Here is an 18,446-nt window from a genome sequence, read left to right on the forward strand (position 1 = left end):
ATCTCGCATGCATAATAACCATCAAGTGTCCTATAATTGCAGCGCCTGCTCCACACGTGCTAAGAATTGTACCGTTAGATGTGCAGGTGAAACAGCTAGTGATGTTTTAATGATCACTTAGAGATGTTGCTTTGTTTGTTTTACAAAGTTTATCAGTGGTCCTAGACTGTGTCCAACTGTAATATTTGTCAGTGTGAAATTGGTTTCCGGTGGTGCAAACACGGTTCCAGGCACATCTTTTGTTTTGTTTTGTTTTGTTTTGTTTTGTTTTGGGGGAAGGCGAGGGGGATAGTGGCAGCACTTTGAGGCAGAACTTTTGTGTGAGCCTATTTTTTAAGCAGAATTAGAAATAAAAATATAGAACAAATACATTTTTTAAATTTCCTAAAACTGCTGTTGGTTGGCTTTCCCTTTCAACACGTGGCTGAGAAAATTGAGATAATGCTGTGGGATACATTGTGTTTGACGTTGCTGTTGTAGATCTGCAATGGCGCTTATGTGACTGCAAGCCCTCCTCCCTAATTCATGCACCGAGTCACACCACAGTTTGTCAGTGTGCCTATTGGAGTTACCACATCCGGTGACTTTTAACAAACATTTACCTTTGGACGGCCTGCCTTGCTCTGTTTGTGTAATGATGTCATAGCAAGAGGAAAGTACAATAGGGAGGTTTTAACGTTGCCTGTTCTTTTAGTTGACTCACATCGAGCCTGCTCAGCATGGCTGGAAAGACATACTGTACATGCACACATAGCACACTCTAGTGCCACTTGCTGACTTTGCATTATTTGTGTAGTACACAGCTGCTGGATGAATAGTGTTGAACTGCTACATTCTCAATCTGGTTAAAACAAAAACTTAATATAGTTCTTCTTTCCCCTCAGGAATAATGATGAACTGTCCTTTGAAATTCAAAAGCCATCTTACAAAAGTAACTAGAGTAAGTATAGTTTTTTTATATAATGTCGTTCAGTTAGCGAACATTACATCTGGTGCAGTGCCTACCAAAGAAATGTGATCAGGTATAATAATAATCCCTCCACATCGTGTGTGTGTGCATGTGTGTATGCACCTGCACACAAAAATATTGGATTGGTTCAAGCTCTGTTGTTGCAGTAGGTGGACTTGGTAAGGGACAACAGGCAAAGTTCGCCAAGTGCTTTATGTCAGTCATTCCATTGGATGTGGGTGATGCAAGTGTTATACTGAGTGTTGTTGGTTGCTGGGCTCTCCCATCCCGACCTTGTGAGCATCAGCCCAGATTAAACTCCTTTTGCTTCCCCTCAGGGTACAAAATAGATAATGAAAACACAACAGACATGAACATTGATTTAATGCAGTATGTAAAACCGCATGAATAGCATTTGACTGAGTGCATGGAAGGGTATCACTTGACCCATCAGCTGACAGAAGCATGATCGTGATTATAGACCCAAGCTTCTGTCCCAAATGTGGCTGTGAAAGTTTGATTTTCAACTTCCCACATCGTACCTAGCTTGTCATCTGACTGGAGCGTGCTATCCAAATAACAGTAAAGCACTTGAAATACTTATAAACACTAAAGCAAATGTATGAATCACCCAGTAAATATATCATTGTAAAGAAATGTGAGACATTTATTCAAATAGAAAAGATAAGATAAAAAGAAAAACTTATAAACTGGATCAAATGAGCTTTGATGTGGACTGTTTCAAGTGCCCCAAATAGAACAGACACTCAGCAAAGTATGCAAATTCAAATGATCAAGAAATGACAAAAATATAGTCTTACCACTTTAATTTGAAGCTCTCAGGGCTGTAAGTTTCCCGATTCCTGATTGCCTGATTGACTCCAAAATTGTTAGGGAAACATACAACGTTACTGATTTAGCAAGCATACGGGAAAAAAAATATTGTCATACTATGTAGTGATGTCACAATATACACAATATTGCAAAATGAAAAGTGCCTCTATCGTCGTAACCTTGTCTTGTGTCATTAAATAATTAGCCCTTCTGCTTAAAAATTTAGTTTTGTGCCGTCTATACAAAGCCAAACTAATGGACCTTTCCGACTAGCGATCTAAAGCTCCACCCCCTTAGCTACAGTTGCCATGTCCCACAAGCTTTACTGCTCAAATGCTTAAATGGCGACTGAACAGAAATAGGTTTAAAGTCGATTCTCTATCGCATATTTTGCCAAATGCGTCAGACTTGTCCAGGAGAGTTCTACAGAGAGGTTTCAACTATTTCACGCAAGGATATATACATGGTATTAAGATTTTGGACGGAGCAAGACGCAATCTCAGAGTTACAGCGAAATGTTGGCGATCGGTGCAAAAAAGTTTGACGCTTCACAAACTTCACATTGAAATCCAACAGGATAAAATAATGGAATCATACTATGCATGTAAAGCAGGGTGAGTACTTTTTACATGGAAAGATGATCATTGAAGTCTTATATGTGAGTTAGGTTCGATTTTCTACAAGTGCATTTAAACAGTGGAGATTAACTCAGTCAGTACCGTAGTCACCAGATGAAAAAGTTTGACTTGGGTCGTAATCGAACCCAGTACTCTGTCTTAAAAATCGGATGTGATACAAATGGGCACATAGACATTTCTTTTACATGACATTGCGCATTTACGTATCACTAACCAGAGTCTTTGGCATAAAACATTACACACTTCATTCAGCAGGTCAGTGATACACTAAGTGAAAGTTGTTCTCCTGTAATGTATAAAGCACTTATAGTAATTAAATCAAACTCAGAGAAGATACTTCTCCCTCTTACCTTCAAACATGCAGCCCTGTGTTTGTTGATATTGTTCACATTTAGTTGTACGTGCGGTCTTCCGCAAGCTTTAATCCATCGTAGACACTTCTTCAACTGTGTTTTAGGCTTTGGAAAATATAACCTAGCAGGATATATTTAATCAGAATTGCACGTTCCCCAAGCGCATGTGAGGACCATTTTCTTCCTAACATTAACTTTTCCAAGCGCACGCTAAACACAACCAGTATTGCTTGTGAGACAACATGGTGGCAGGGTCGCGTCAAGCCAGGGGTTAGGACAATGCGGCTATTATTGTATGAGTGATTGACAGGTTGGAAACTTCCATTAGCCAGGCTGCAACAGCGCTTTGGATGCATAACGTAAGTAACCATGTGTACGTCAAAGAAATACACTCAACTTAAGAAATTAATCCATTCTGTAAGTCGTTTCGTAACGTGAATTTTTTCCAAGAAGCACATTTTGCATGTAAATAGTGTAATCTGTTCCAAATTGAAATTTCACACAGGCATAGGTATTCAGACCCAATGCTGGTGCTATCCATTTTCTCTGGTCATCCTTGCGATGGTTCTAAGCCTTCATTAGAGTCCAGATGTATTTCATTATACTATTTGGACTTGATTAGGAAAGCCACACACCTGTCTATCTAAGACCTAGCAGCTCACAGTGTATGTCAGAGTAACTGAGAATCACGAGGTCATAGGAGCTGACTGAAGACCTCAGAGACAAAATTGTAGCAAGGCACAAATCTGGGCAAGGTTACAAAAAAAGTATTGTGTTGCACTTAATGTTCCTAAGACCCTAGTGGCCTCTTTAATTTTGAAATGGAAGCCGTTTGGGACAACCACAACACTTCTTAGAGTGTCTGTCTGACCAAACTGAGCAATTGGGGCAGAAGAGCATTAGCGAGAGAGGTAAAGATCCAAAGATCATCATGGCTGAGTTCCACAGATGCAGTCAGAAGATGGAAGGAAGTTCGAGAAAGTCAACCATCAATGCAGCCCTCCACCAGTCAGGGCTTTATGGTAGAGAGTAGCCCAATGGAAGCCTCTCCCCAGTTCAAGAAACATGAAACCCTACGTGAAGTTGACTAAAAAACACTTTAAGGACTCCAAGATCGTGAGAAATAAGATAATCAGGTCTGATGAGACCAAAATAGAACTTTTTGGCCTTAAAATCTTAATCAGTATTTATGGAGAAAACCAAGCACAGCTGTGACCTGTCCAATAGTGTGCCAACAGTGAAGCATGGAGGTGGCAGCATCATGCTGTGGGGGTGTTTTTCAGCTGTAAGGACAGGACGACTGGTCGCAGTCGAAGGAAATATGAATGCGGCCATGTATAGGGATATACTTCATACAGTGCCTTGTGAAAGTATTCGGCCCCCTTGAACTTTTCAACCTTTCGCCACATTTCAGGCTTCATACATAAAGATATAAAATTACATTTTTTTTGTCAATCAACAACAAGTGGGACACAATCGTGAAGTGGAATGAAATTTATTAGATATTTTAAACTTTTTTTAACAAATAAAAAACTGAAAAGTGGGGCCTGCAATATTATTTGACCCCTTGCATTAATACTTTGTAGCACCACTTTTTGCTGCAATTATAGCTGCAGGTCGCTTAGGGTATGTCGATCAGTTTTGCACATCGAGAGACTGAAATTTTTGCCCATTCTTCCTTGCAAAACAGCTTGAGCTCAGTGAGGTTGGATGGAGAGCGTTTGTGATTAGCAATTTTCAGCTTTGCCCATAGATTCTCGATTGGATTCAGGTCTGGACTTTGACTTGCCCATTCTAACACCTGGATACGTTTATTTGTGAACCATTACATTGTAGATTTGGCTTTATGTTTTGGATCATTGTCCTGTTGGAAGATAAATCTCCGTCCTAGTCTCGGGTCTTTTCCAGCCTCCAACAGGTTTCTTACAGAATGGTCCAGTATTTGGCTCCATTCATCTTCCCATCAATTTTTACCATCTTCCCTGTCCCTGGTGAAGAAAAGCAGCCCCAAACCATGAGGCTGCCACCACTATGTTTGACAGTGGGGATGGTGTGTTCAGGGTGATGAGCTATGTTGCTTTTATGCCAAATATATTGTTTTACATTGTGGCCAAACAGTTCAATTTTGGTTTCATGTGACCAGAGCACCTTCTTCCACATGTTTGGTGTGCCTCCCAGGTGGCTTTTTATTTTTTCTCAAGAATCAACAACAAATGGGACACAATTGCGAAGTGGAACGAAATTTATTGGATGTTTTATACTTTTTTTTAACACATAAACTGAAAAGTGGGGCGTGCAATATTATTCGGCCCCTTTACTTTCAATGCAGAAAACTCACTCCATAAGTTCAGTAAGGATCTCTCTGAATGATCCAATGTTGACTGATGATCAATAGAATCCACCAGTGTGTAATCAAGTCTCCATATAAATGCACCTGCTTTGTGACAGTCTTGGGGTTCTGTTTAAAGTGCAGAGAGCATCATGAAGACCAAGGAACACACAAGGCAGGTCCGAGATGCTAATGTGGAGAAGTTTAAAGTCTGATTTGGATACAAAAAGATTTCCCAAACTTTAAATATCTGAAGGAGCACTGTGCAAGCGATCATATTGAAACAGAAAGAGTATCAGACCACTGCAAATCTACCAAGACCCGGCTGTCCATCTAAACTTTCACCTCGTAAAGATTGATCAGAGATGTAGCCAAGAGGCCCATGATCACTCTGGATGAACTGCAGAGATCTACAGCTGAGGTGGGAGAGTCAGTCTATAGGACAACAATCACTCATACACTGCACAAATCTGGCCTTTATGGAAAAGTGGCAAAAGAAAGCCATAAAATAGATATCCATAAAAAGTCTTGTTTAAAGTTTGCCTCAAGCCACCTGGGAGACACACCGAACTGGTGGAAGAAGGTGCTCCGGTCAGATGAAACCAAAATTGAACTTTTTGGCCACAATGCAAAACAATATGTTTGGGGTAAAAGCAACACAACTCATCACCCTGAACACACAATCCCCACTGTCAAACATGGTGGTAGCAGCCTCATGGTTTGGGTCTGCTTTTCTTCAGCAGGGACAGGGAAGATGGTGGGGCTGCTTTTCTTCACCAGGGACAGGGAAGATGGTAAAAATTGATGGGAAGATGAATGGAGCCAAATGCAGGACCATTCTGGAAGAAAACGTGTTGGAGTCTGCAAAAGACCTGAGACTGGGACGGAGATTTATTTTCCAACAGGACAATGATCCAAAACATAATGTCAAATCTACATTGGAATGGTTCACAAATAAACGTATCTGGGTGTTAGAATGGCCAAGTCAAAGTCGAAACCTGAATCCAATCGAGAATCTGTGGGCAGAGCTGAAGACTGCAAAACTGATTAAGACACACCCCAAGTGACTTGCAGCTGTAATTGCAGCAGAAGGTGGCGCTACAAAGTATTAATGGAAGGGGGCCAAATAATATTGCACGCCCCACTTTTCAGGTTTTTGTTTGTTAAAAAAGTTTAAAATATCAAATGAATTCCGTTCCACTTCATGGTTGTGACCCACTTGTTTTTGATTCTTGACAAAAAAAATATAAATTTTATATCTTTATATTTTAAGTCTGAAATATGGCAAAAGGTCGAAAGGTTAAGGCACCGCATTCATTCACTTTTGCAAAAAAAAAAAAAAAATACATATTACTGCACCTTAGCTTCAGCACATGCACCAGAGACACAATGCCAATTGACTTAATGCTTGAAATCATGATGGATGGATGTTTACCTATCCATTAGCTGAGCCGCTCAGCCTCATAAGGGTCGTGGAAGCGCTGGAGCCTATCCGAGCTATCTTTGGGCAGGAGGTGGAGTACACTTTAAACTGGTTGCCAGCCAATCGCAGGGCATACAGAATCAAACAACCATTCACACTCACAATCACACCTAAGGGACTTTAGAGTCTCCAATTAATGCATGTTTAGCGGATGTAGGAGATAACCGGAGTGCTCGGAGAAAACCCATACAGGCACGGGGGGAACATGCAAACTCCATACAGGTGGGGCCAGGATTTGATTACCAGTCCTCAGAACTGTGAGGCAGATGCTCAAACAAGTGTATCACTGTGCTGCCCACAAACTTTAGTTAGTTTCTCTAGAATTATGATCTTACTTTCATAAAGTACATTACTTCAGATTGCTATTTTTCTTACTTAAAAACACATTTAAAACGTTTTTGTTTATATCTGTCAGATGCTTGAACAAGTTAATGGCATTTCCAATTATATAAACATGATTTGAGATGAGAGTTCTGAGTTAAGGGTTTGGTCATGGAACAAGTTAAACCACCACCATATTGGAATTGCAATTATCCTATCGTAAGTCATTTGGGTGCAGTATCAATCACTACATCAGCATGATGTATCGTCTCTGCCATTGTCTGAAGCACCTTCAATTTTAATAAGGCAATGCTTTTATGTGATGAGAGTTTTTCCACGTATTTATACCAATTTCAGTGTTTTTATCAGATTCTTGCCTTGTGTTACTTTCGTATTTTACGGTTTGGCTTATAAGCCCGTTTTAACCCCTAAATTTTAGTAATATATTGCAGGTGTATTTGATTATTATTTATCGTGACACAATTGACTAGCGTGAATATATAGCAAAATGCAAGTGACATTGTATTGCACTTCGCTTTTATTCATGTGCAGTGTGAAATGCATGAGAAAAATTCAGATCTCCAGTGGGATAGGTTGTGGTCATCCACTACCATGTATATCCAAATAATCAAGACCCTGCCAACTGCATTTAGCTATACCAGCGAACAAAGGCTACACAAGAGGGAAAGCATTGTGGAGTGAACACTTTCTCATCATTTATCATGTCATGTCACTCATCATTTTAAGCCCTTATTGCCTGCCTTTTTGTTTGTTTCAACAGTAGTCAAAATAGAAGGCAAAACCTTGCACGTGTTTTGTTTCATGTTACACATCAGCTCAGCATACCTGGGAGTGGCTGACATAAGTCTCTCACACACAATAGGAGGTAATTTGGGCAACAAATATGGGATGAATGCAAACATCCACCCTAGTGTCTTTAAGTGCACTCGTGTGTGTGTGTGTGTGTGTGTGTGTGTGTGTGTGTGTGTGTGTGTGTGTGATATTCCATGGGCTTGCTGAGCAATCAAAATTATAATGCTGGAGAGAAACGCTCCATGCATTGATCTTTACTGAAAGAGTGGATGGAAACAAGGGATCAGCTTGTCTCGCTTTTACCTCCCTCTGGATTTATCTCCCTTCCTCACTTCAAGTAAGAGGCAGGGAAAGGAAGAGGAAATGATGTCATCCTCCCTTGGACAATCTCAAGGGTAGTGACATCATTGTTGATGGATCCACAGGCTTTCACTTCCTGTACTCCTGCTGCTCTGCTTCCTTCATTTTCTTTGATAAACGTCCATTAAAATTACAGCGTCTGGATCATACATCCATCAAGACCTTTTAAGAACACACTGGTGAAATTATATAACAATATTGTAACCAATTGCAAACCATTTTCACATTGCTCTTTAAGCAGTCTTTTCCTGTTGTTGTTACAGTTGTGTGAAAAAGCATACTAATACAGTATGATACGCTGAAGTCAAACCACCAATTTTGCAGGTTCTGGAATATTATCAGGAAGGCCTGACTAGGAGGAAGGCAGCTCTGTGAGGATAGCGGAAAGCCAAAGTTAATTGTCCATCAACCTTTTTGTTGAAAATAATCCTCCAGTAATTATTTTATCTTAGAGGCTGCGTCACTGATAATGTCATTGATGTCACGTCCCGCTTGTATGTAATTCCCTCTTAAAAGGCTATTGGTAGGTCTCTGATTTCCTTAAATGCAAAGCAGAAAGGGCTAAGCATAATAAAAAAAAAAAAAACATGATGTGAAAAATTCACCAACTACTTTTCCGTATTCAATGTTGGTCGACATGGAAGGGAATACCAGCTTGCTGGTAGCTGGTACTCTGGCAGTTGTAACATGACAAACAGCCACCATTTTTTAAAAATAAAAAAACATGGAATGAGCACTTCAAAATCCTCTAAATTCCTCCATAACAAATCAAGTCAGGTAAAAATATTTATGACTAAAGTACATGACCTTTTCATCTCCCCACATTTCTCATCAATAAAATTTTTCGGGCAAGTAATGCCATTTGAAACATGACTGTCACTTTGATGCGTCAACTTTGGAAATCACCTCTCTGGACTGCTGCTGGTCAAGCACCGCCAAGGTGTGGCCAAGACGCAGCCGCAGCTGCTGCTGCTACTGGTCGAGCACCACCGGGGCGTGGGCAAGAGATGGTGGAGTCAGCTGCTGCTGCTGCTGGTCGAGCACCGCCGAGGCGTGAACAAGAGGTGGCGGCTCCCGAGCACTGCGGGGGGGTGGGCGAGAGGCGGATGATGGTCAGGCAGCGCCACAGCATTAGAAAGAGGCAGCTGGGGGTCAGGCGCCGCAGAGACATGAGCAAGATGTGGCTCGGGGTTCTTTGGCAATATAGGGTACCAAACCCCGTGATACAAGCTGTTCGGTGCCTGCACGACTGGTGTCAAAGTTTTGTCCGCATTGCCTGCAACAAGTCGGACTCGTTCCCGGGGAGAGTTGGACTCTGCCAAGGTCCCCCTTTGTTATTGATTTGGTTCATAACTTTTATGAACAGAATTTCTAGGCACAGCCAAGGCGTAGAGGGTTTCCGGTTTGGTTGCCTCAGCGTCACCTCTCTGCTCTTTGCAGTTGATGTGGTTCTGTTGGCTTTATCAAGCTGTGATCTCCAATGCTCACTGGAGTGGTTCGCAGCAGAGTGTGAAGCAGCTGGGTTGAAAATCAGCACCTCCAAATCTGAGACCAAGGTCCTCAGTCAGAAAAGGGTGGCGTGCCCTCTTCATGTCGGGGATGAAATCTTGCCCCAATTGGAGGAGTTCAAGTATCTTGGGGTCTTGTTTACGAGTGAGGGAAGAATGGAATGCGAGATCAACAAATGGCTCGGTGCAGCATCTGTAGTGATACAGACTTTGTATTGGTCTGTTCTGGTAAAGAGGGAGGTAAGTTGAAAGTTGACGCTATCAATTTCCAGTCGATCTGCGTTCCCATCCTCACCTCTGATCACGAGCTGTGGGTCGTGACCGAAAGAACAAGGATACAAGCGGCTGAAATGAGTTTCCTCTGCAGGGTGTCCGGGCTCTCCCTTAAAGATAGAGTGAGAAGGTCCATCATCCTGGAGGGGCTCAGTGCCAATCCGTGAGGTGGCTGGGGCATCTGCTCCGGATGCCTCCCGGACACCTCCCTAGTGAGAAAGAGACCCTGTGGACGACACGCTGGAGAGACTGTCTCTCGGGATCCCTCTGGAAGACCTGAAAGAAGTGGAATTCAATCAGGAAAGGGAAGTCTGGGTATCCCTCCTAAAACTACTGCCCCCGTGGCCCGACCTGGAAAACTGGTAGAAGATGGATGGATGGGTGGGTGGATGGATGGATGGATGGATGGATGGATGGATGGATGGATGGATGGATGGATGGATGGACAACAATATTTTTAAAGGTATATCTGTTGCAGCTTAATCTAAATACACTACATATGTTATTTTTCTTTTATTGATGAAAATGTTAAAATTGTGTTGGATGAACAAAGCAGGAAATAAATGACATAAATGACCTTAAGTCAAGAGATTGTTTTTCATTCATGAGCTACTCATAGAAATACAAACACCCCATGCTTATTAGAAATGTTATTACATTAAAAAAATTACCATCTGAGACCATTTATGGAGCGCACACATCTGTATGAACCAATAGCTGTAAACCATACACACGACATCACCATATTGAAGAAATTGATACAAAAGTGTCATTGGCCTTTCATCTTCTCAGTTAAAGGCAGTGTGTGCTATCATTTAAGGGGATCTTTTAGGTTTGCATCCATCTTTAACTGTATTCCCTTGATTATTTTCTATATTTGAATTATGGGTCCACTCCACAAATCCCACCCGTCAAACCTAAAAATATGATGTGTTACCAATGGCCTGATATAGAGCGGTGGGAACAGATCACATTGAGGATGCTGAAGGGACTTAAAAAGCTTTTTCCGTGTCGTGGCACAGTCAGGCCGAGCTGTGTTAATGTTGCGGGCAGCTCGACGTCGCATATTCCAGATGCATGAATGTACAAATGTTGCTAAAGTCCTGCCTTCTCTTTGGCCTAAAAATATATCGTGTGACATTGTATGAGCATCTGTCATTTTCCTTTTGCTAAACAACAGCTGGTGTCACTGTCCATATTTAATTCCATGTGAAATGTCAAAGATCACGGCTTGGCTGTGAGGGATACTTCCTGGTTCTTACGGTGTGATGGGCTGTCGAAAGTGTGCTGCGTTTAAAAGTCTTGTCTCTGCAATATCCTTTGTTTTTACTTTGTTTCTTTGTTTTTAACTTATAAAAGACATAGTTGTGGTAGCCATCGTGGTTGTAATAAATGTAGTCTTTCATCAAAGCCAACTTTGTCCTGTGTGGCAGTTCTGTGTTCATCATCAAAGTTGAACTGGAATTTTCCCAACAGAGGCGAGACACCATAAGGGAATAAATACCACAGTGCTGGGACAAGTGTGTGAAGTTTAAAATTTTATGTTGATTTCAGCCCAAATCTTTCTTTCCAACAGATATTTGATACATCACACCAGACACAGGTGCTATCTTACAAGCTGACATACTGTAATTGAGATTGGTGCACACTGTATCACTGTATGAACATGCTCACAGTTGCATCAAAATCCTACTTGTTTGAAAGTAGATTGTGGAAGTGGATTGTGGAGTGAAAGATTGCGGAATGCTGTATCACTGTGTGGACACACTCACCATAGCATCGGTCGCACGTGTTTAAATTGGATTTATGCAGGATCTGTCTACTGTTGCGACTCTAATGTAACAGTCCTGTGGGGAATATGTAGAAAAGTCTTGTGTGCACTTAGCTGATCCCTACAGTATACGGACTAAGTTGAATCAGTTACATTTTGATACAGTAGATTATTATGGCATGGTGGCGCAGCTGTAAAGCAATTGGCCTCACAGTTCTGGGGTGCAGGGTTCAACCACCCCCCCACCCCCCCTGGCTGTGTGGAGTTTGCATGTTCTCTCCTTGCATGCATGGCTTTTCTCCGGGAACTCCTGTTTCCTTCCCCATACCAAAAACATGCATTAATTGGACATTGTAAATTGCCCCCATTGTGAGTGCAATTTTTGTCTGTCTCCATGTCCCCTGCGATTGGCTGTCAACCAGTTCAAGATGTACCTCGCCTCCTGCTCATTGACAGCTGGGATAGGATTCAGTGCTCCTGCGACCTTTGTGAGGATATGCAGCTATGGATGGACATTGTGTTTTGATATTAAATAGGAATAAGCAAAAAGACTTATGGTATTACATGGGCCAAATAATAACCTGTTAAAACTGGTCCAGATCTGGATACAGGTGCAAATTGAGGAATTTGAGTTCACCTTTGGTTATTCCAATCCTCTTGCGTTGGAGCCACGTGATCCAGTTACACACCAGAGGCAGCACATTGAGTGTTCTGTCTGTTTCAGTTTACACAAACTTAGTAATGTGTACTACCACCTCTTGCAAGACTGGAGTGGAACAGCTTCAGTCGGTTGGTCTGGTTGAAAGCTCATTCGTAGTAACAGGAAACTATCTGACTGGAACCATTCTATGTAAAGAAAAATGGATAGATAATAATAAAATGGGGCAACATAATAATAATAGGCAAATAAATGGAAAATAAAGTAACATAGTGATAAGTAAAGATAGAATAAGAAATATGTGGAGAAACTTTACTGGCAAGTTTAAAAAAAGAGTGGTTTGTGGAAAGACGGGTGGGGGGATGATTGCATGGTTTTGGTTTGTCAGAAAGGAGGAGTATGGCTTTTGCAGCAAACAAATTATTGTTTACTTTGCGCACACACACACACACACACACACACACACGGACACGTATAGGTCATTAGGACGACTTGTCTCAGCTCTTTGATAGAAAGTGCAGTTGTGTATTTTCTCTGGTCAAGAATGTGCCGCGAAACAGCAGTGAGGGTCAACCACGTACATCCGGTGTACTCTGTTTTCCTCCAGGTTTGATTTGGTGTGCTCCATATATATTAGAATGTGAGTTGATTTAAGCAACAGATAAGCAGAACAGGTTCTCTGCTAAACATCTACTACTCTATGATTTAATGATAACTTGCACCAAACAGAAAATGTGCTGGTGGCTTATTGCAAGTCTTAAATTGTAATCTGCATTAAAGAAGACTCTCTTCTGAGTATTTTCCCCCACTCCATCCTAAAATAAGAAGCGAGAGGCCACATAAAAAGGGCTGTAAAACATTGCAGCTTTAAATCATCAATTAGCAAAATGGGGCTTTCAATTACTTTTGCAGTGAAGTACCAGTGCTTATATTTGTGCTCCAACTTGGTGATTTTTGAACCAGGGTGCTATAAGAAATTATCCAATTTCACAACATTTGTCTGAAATTATTTATTAATTGCAAAAAGTATCTATGTAAGGATTTTTTATGACAGACAGAACACTTGTTCTGTTCCATTAGATTGTAGAAAGAACAACAAATGTGCGTATCCACCTGCTGCTACAACAGAATATGATGGCTTCCTGTATGTTAACATTGTGTTCAGTCAAACGGGATCAAATTTCCCAATTAAGTCAATTTGTGTCTGCATTGGGATGAGATCAACATTATTTCAGTTTGCATCCTTTTTGTGACATTTTTGTTTGGTGATGTGTGGTGAAAAGGTTGAGAAACTGCATATTTTTTCCACTTTAATTCACAATGTATTTACTTAGACAACATGATGGACAACTGCTTAGCACATCTTCCTCGCAGTTCCGAGGACCCGGGTTCAAATCCAAGCTCACCTGTGTGGGGTATGCACATTCTCCTTGTGCCTGTGTGGGTTTTCTCCAGGCACTCTGATTTCCTCTCACATTCCAAACACATACATGCTAGGTTAGTTGAAGATCCTTAATTGCCCGTAGGAGTGAATGGGACTGCGAATGGTTGTTTATGTGCTCTGCAGTTGGCTGGTGACTAGACTTTACACCGATTTGATTGGCCTGATCGGATTGGCCGATAATTGGCATTTTTTTTTACTGATCCGCTGATCGCTTTTGATGTCATAATTCCCCGGTCCAATCAATGATGTCATTGATCAGCACAGAGAAAGACATTTACTCCGCGTTGCTGTCGTGCACAGTATATCTGAATCTAAAAGGTAGTTTATTTGTATATTGTTTGCGTGTTTATGTATATATATATATATATATATATATATATATATAGTGTATTTTGACGTAGTACTGTAAGTATCTGACAGCCCAAAAAAAAAAAAAAACCTCGGTGTATTGAGAGAGACAAGGTGGCTGACAGACGACGTGTGGGATGCGGATCAGACAACAGACAAAGTTGCTCTTACGCAATTGGACTATGTCAGACATCACATCGTTTTTCTTTTTGTTTTTTTTAAATCATTGGGCTTCTTGTTGTTAACGCAAATGCTCCTTGCACTTATCCTCTTGTTCTCACCACCTTTACAGATATATTTCCGAGATTACATATGCTAGTCAACTAAAAAGGTGGAGGCCCCATAGCTCAGTGGTGAGAGCATTAGTTTGGTAAACCAGGGGTTGTGAGTCCGTATCTCACTGCGGCCTCTATCTCCCCAAGAGGGGTTGCGTCAGGAAGGGCATCTGGCATAAAAACTGTGCCAAACAAATATGAGCGTTCATCTGAGATGACATGCTGTGGCGACCCCTAACGGGACAAGCCGAAAGAAACTTTACTCAAGTTAAAGGTTGTGATCTCTTTGCATTTGGATGACGTCAGCTTTTCATTTCCCTTGAATGGCCCCAATTGTGCAGACGGTAACTTGTCGTACAAGAGTGCAGCTGGGAGAGTTCCTGTCGTTGGACAAGCTTACAGAGACCGGCCCCTTGGCAGGCCTCTAAAATGACAGAGTAGCCAATCCACAAGGATGTACTGTAATTGTAGCTCCACAGTCCTTGCCAGTGTGTCCGTGTTCTTCAATGTATTTGCTTGTGCCTCAGTGCGATCCTTCGCTTTAATCTTGTGTGTACAGGCTCCATGTGTCCCCCTGTAAAGAGCGGCCACGATAAAGCAGTAGTCCAGAAAAAGCTGTTGCTTCTGGGGTCAGTGCTTGCCTTGGTGGAAATCAGGTGGAGACAGAGTTAAAACATTTAAAAAGGGCATCTAGAAGGCAGATTAAATATGACAAGGCTTAAATTCTTGTTTAGCTTCAACCTCAATATTTACTTCTTTTACTTCCTGTTTGATCATTGTAATTCATCATTGGCGTTTATTAATTAACGAGCAAAGTAAGAGGGAATGTTTGTATTAAATAATGGACACTAGATAGCGCCTTTGGTTCTTACTTGGTCTTGTGGCTTCTCTCCAAGTTGGTCATCAAGTCTCCCTTTTCCCTTTTGTTACCTTACCTAAGGAAATCATCAGCATACATTTTTTTACTTTATTTATTTTTTAATAAATATTAAGTTATAATTCCTCCATCTGTGTTCCCATTAAATTGTAGGTAGCATCACATCGTCATATAAAATGTTTTGATGATGATGATGATGAGTTTACATCAATGTGTATTGTATTTACTTCACTTATGATTTTTGATAGATCGATTTATTTTTACTTCCTATAATTGTGTTGACACATTATTACACTCGTCATTTTATGTACTGGATATGTTAGTGTTTTTTTATTAATTGAATTTGGCTGTATTTTCAATGCATAGCCATTAATATTGTGTGTACTATAATTGAAAATGTATACATAGGCTGTAATGCCACACCATGTTTAATCCAGATCTAATCCAGATTGCACATTTGGCAGCAGTGTAGAACTACCAAAGAAAATCAAATTTTGTCTGTCTTGTTCAAATCATTTATCACATATCACTTTGTAAAATTCTCAAGTATTTTATTCCCTTGGATTGCACTTCACCTTTTTCCTCCAAAATGGTCATTGGCTACTTGTACAAAATGGTCATTATACATGTCAAGTTCAGGTGACAAATGTTTTTCTTTTTTCTTATCAGATGGACCAGCTATCTGATGATGAGGTGGAGGTCAGAGAGGATGAGGAAGAGGAAGACAGTGATAAGGAGGATCAGGATCTGGATAAGATGTTTGGGGCTTGGCTGGGAGAACTGGATCAACTCACACAGGTAGACAGGGTGAACTAAGCACACCACTTCTGTTTCACTTTTACTGTTACAGACATTTCGTCATTCTTTTGCATCATTTAGGGCTTTGCTGATGGCCGCCCGGAACACCCCCCTCAACAGAAGGCACCCCTCAGACAGGAGACCAACATGGCCAACTTCTCCTACAGATTCTCCATCTTCAACATCAACGGTCAGACTCGCACACATAAGTAAATATGGTCATTTAAGTCATTCTTGAGACATCTCACCCAGGTGCTTTTCTGTCTGGTTTCAGAGGCGTTGAATCAGGGGGAAAATGTCGATCTGGACGCCCTCATGGCAGACCTCAGCTCCATTGAGCAGGAGCTCAGCACCGTTAGCCCTAAACAGAACAGCAGTATGGCACGTCTAGGCCTCACTGATACTAAGGTAAAATTACTCTTCCAGTACTGTATGAGATGTTTCTCTTCTTTTGTGCTGTCACGTCGCTAAAAAGTCAATCAGAATGCAGCTCTTGGTATGATGCAGTGTGGGTGTACACCACCAATAATAACGCAGACTCAAATCGTAGATAACTTTCTTTTGAGCCCATGTTCTGATTAGCAACTGTTGGGTGTGTCATTCATTGAATAAAAATAAATACCTACCTTAAATAGACACTTCTACTTCCTAATCAGCTTTCACAAAACTGTGCTGGTTTTGTCAGTTCATGTTATAGTTCACACACAGTTGGCCTACAGTATTTGAACTCTCACTAACCAGAACAGCAGTGGTGTCAGCTCTCAGATTATTGAAAGTGTTGATTCTGAACACATGTACAGTGAAGAAAATAAGTATTTGAACACCCTGCTATATTGCAAGTTCTCCCACTTAGAAATCATGGAGGGGTCTGAAATTTCCATCGTAGGTGCATGTCCACTCTGAGAGAGATAATCTAAAAAGAAAAATCCCAAAATCACAATTATTTTTTTTCAACAATCTATTTGTGTGATACAGCTGCAAATTAGTATTTGGACACCTGAAAAAAACAATGTTAATATTTGGGACAGTAGCCTTTGTTTGCAATTAAAGAGGTCAAACGTTTCCTGTAGTTGTTCACCTGGTTTGTACACATTGCAGGAGGGATTTTGGCCCACTCCACACAGATCTTCTCTAGATCAGACAGGTTTCTGGGCTGTCGCTGAGAAACACAGAGTTTCAGCTCCCTCCAAAGATTTTTTCTTCGGTTAAGGTCTAGAGACTGGCTAGGCCACGGCAGAACTTTGATATGCTTCTTACGGAGCCACTCCTTGGTTTTTCTGGCTGTGTGCTTCGGGTCATTGTCATGTTGAAAGATTTAGCCACGATCCATTTTCAATGCTCTGACTAAGGGAAAGAGGTTGTTCCCCAAAATCTCACAATACATGGCCGCGGTCATCCTCTCCTTAATACAGTGCAGTCGTCCTGTCCCATGTGCAGAAAAACACCCCCAAAGCATGATGCTACCACCCCCATGCTTCACAGTAGGGATGGCGTTCTTGGGATGGAACTCACCATTTGTCTTCCTCCAAACACTGTCAGTGGAATTATGACCAAAAAGTTCCATTTTGGTCTCATCTGACCACAAACATTTCTCCCATGACTCCTCTGTATCATCCAAATGGTCATTGGCAAACCAGCCTTAACATGTGCTGCTTTAAGCAGGGGAACCTTCTGTGCCATGCATGATTTCAAACCATAACGTCTTAGTGTATTACCAACAGTCACCTAGAAAATGGTGGTCCCAGCTCTTTTCAGGTCATTGACCAAGTCCTGTCGTGTGATCCTGGGGTCATTCCTCACCTTTCTAAGGATCATTGAGACCCAACGAGGTGATTTTTTTTTGCAACTTGCACTCCGATTGAGATTGACCGTCATGTTTAGCTTCTTCCATTTTCTAATGATTGCTCCGACATTGGACCTTTTTTCACCAAGCTGTTTGGCAATTTCTTCGTAGCCTTTTCCAGCCGTGGGCATTTGTAAATTTTTTTCTCTGATGTCTTTGGACAGGTCTTTGCTCTTGGCCATGTTACAAGTTGATTGTATGGGGTGGACAGATGTCTTTATGCAGTTAACAACCTCACACAGAGGCATCTGATTCAGGATAATACATCGAGTGAAGGTGGACTTTTAAAGGCGGACTAACAGGTCTTTGAGGGTCAGAATTGTAGCTGATAGACAGGTGTTCAAATACTTATTTGCAGCTGTATCATATATAAATCGTTAAAAAAAAATCATACATTGTGATTTCTGGGTTTTTCTTTTTAGATTATCTCTCTCACAGTAGACATGCACCGATGTTGAAAATTTCAGACCCCTCCATGATTTCTAAGTGGGAGAACTTGCAATGTAGCAGCGTGTTCAAATACTTATTTTCTTCACTGTAAAATAATACCGTGCAGATGAGGTCTCGGCTT

The 18,446-nt window shown here is 41.2% G+C and overlaps 1 protein-coding gene across 8 annotated transcripts in view; it reads left to right on the top strand.

Moving 5' to 3' along the window:
- Nucleotides 1-18,446, top strand: part of raph1a (Ras association (RalGDS/AF-6) and pleckstrin homology domains 1a) — an 85,821-nt gene that overhangs the window by 28,934 nt on the left and 38,441 nt on the right. For 5 of the 8 annotated variants that reach the window (XM_061840859.1, XM_061840858.1, XM_061840856.1 and 2 more), the window contains 4 exons: nucleotides 885-940; nucleotides 15,904-16,032; nucleotides 16,114-16,222; nucleotides 16,307-16,440. In XM_061840859.1, the coding sequence (XP_061696843.1) occupies nucleotides 890-940; nucleotides 15,904-16,032; nucleotides 16,114-16,222; nucleotides 16,307-16,440 (423 nt within the window). In that variant the 5' untranslated portion in view covers nucleotides 885-889. The remainder of the gene's footprint in view (nucleotides 1-884; nucleotides 941-15,903; nucleotides 16,033-16,113; nucleotides 16,223-16,306; nucleotides 16,441-18,446) is intronic. The other 3 variants (XM_061840863.1, XM_061840861.1, XM_061840864.1) reach the window with 1 other exon arrangement.

This window comes from Syngnathoides biaculeatus, chromosome 14 (assembly GCF_019802595.1).
Source record: "Syngnathoides biaculeatus isolate LvHL_M chromosome 14, ASM1980259v1, whole genome shotgun sequence".
Classification (NCBI taxonomy): Eukaryota; Metazoa; Chordata; class Actinopteri; order Syngnathiformes; family Syngnathidae; genus Syngnathoides; species Syngnathoides biaculeatus.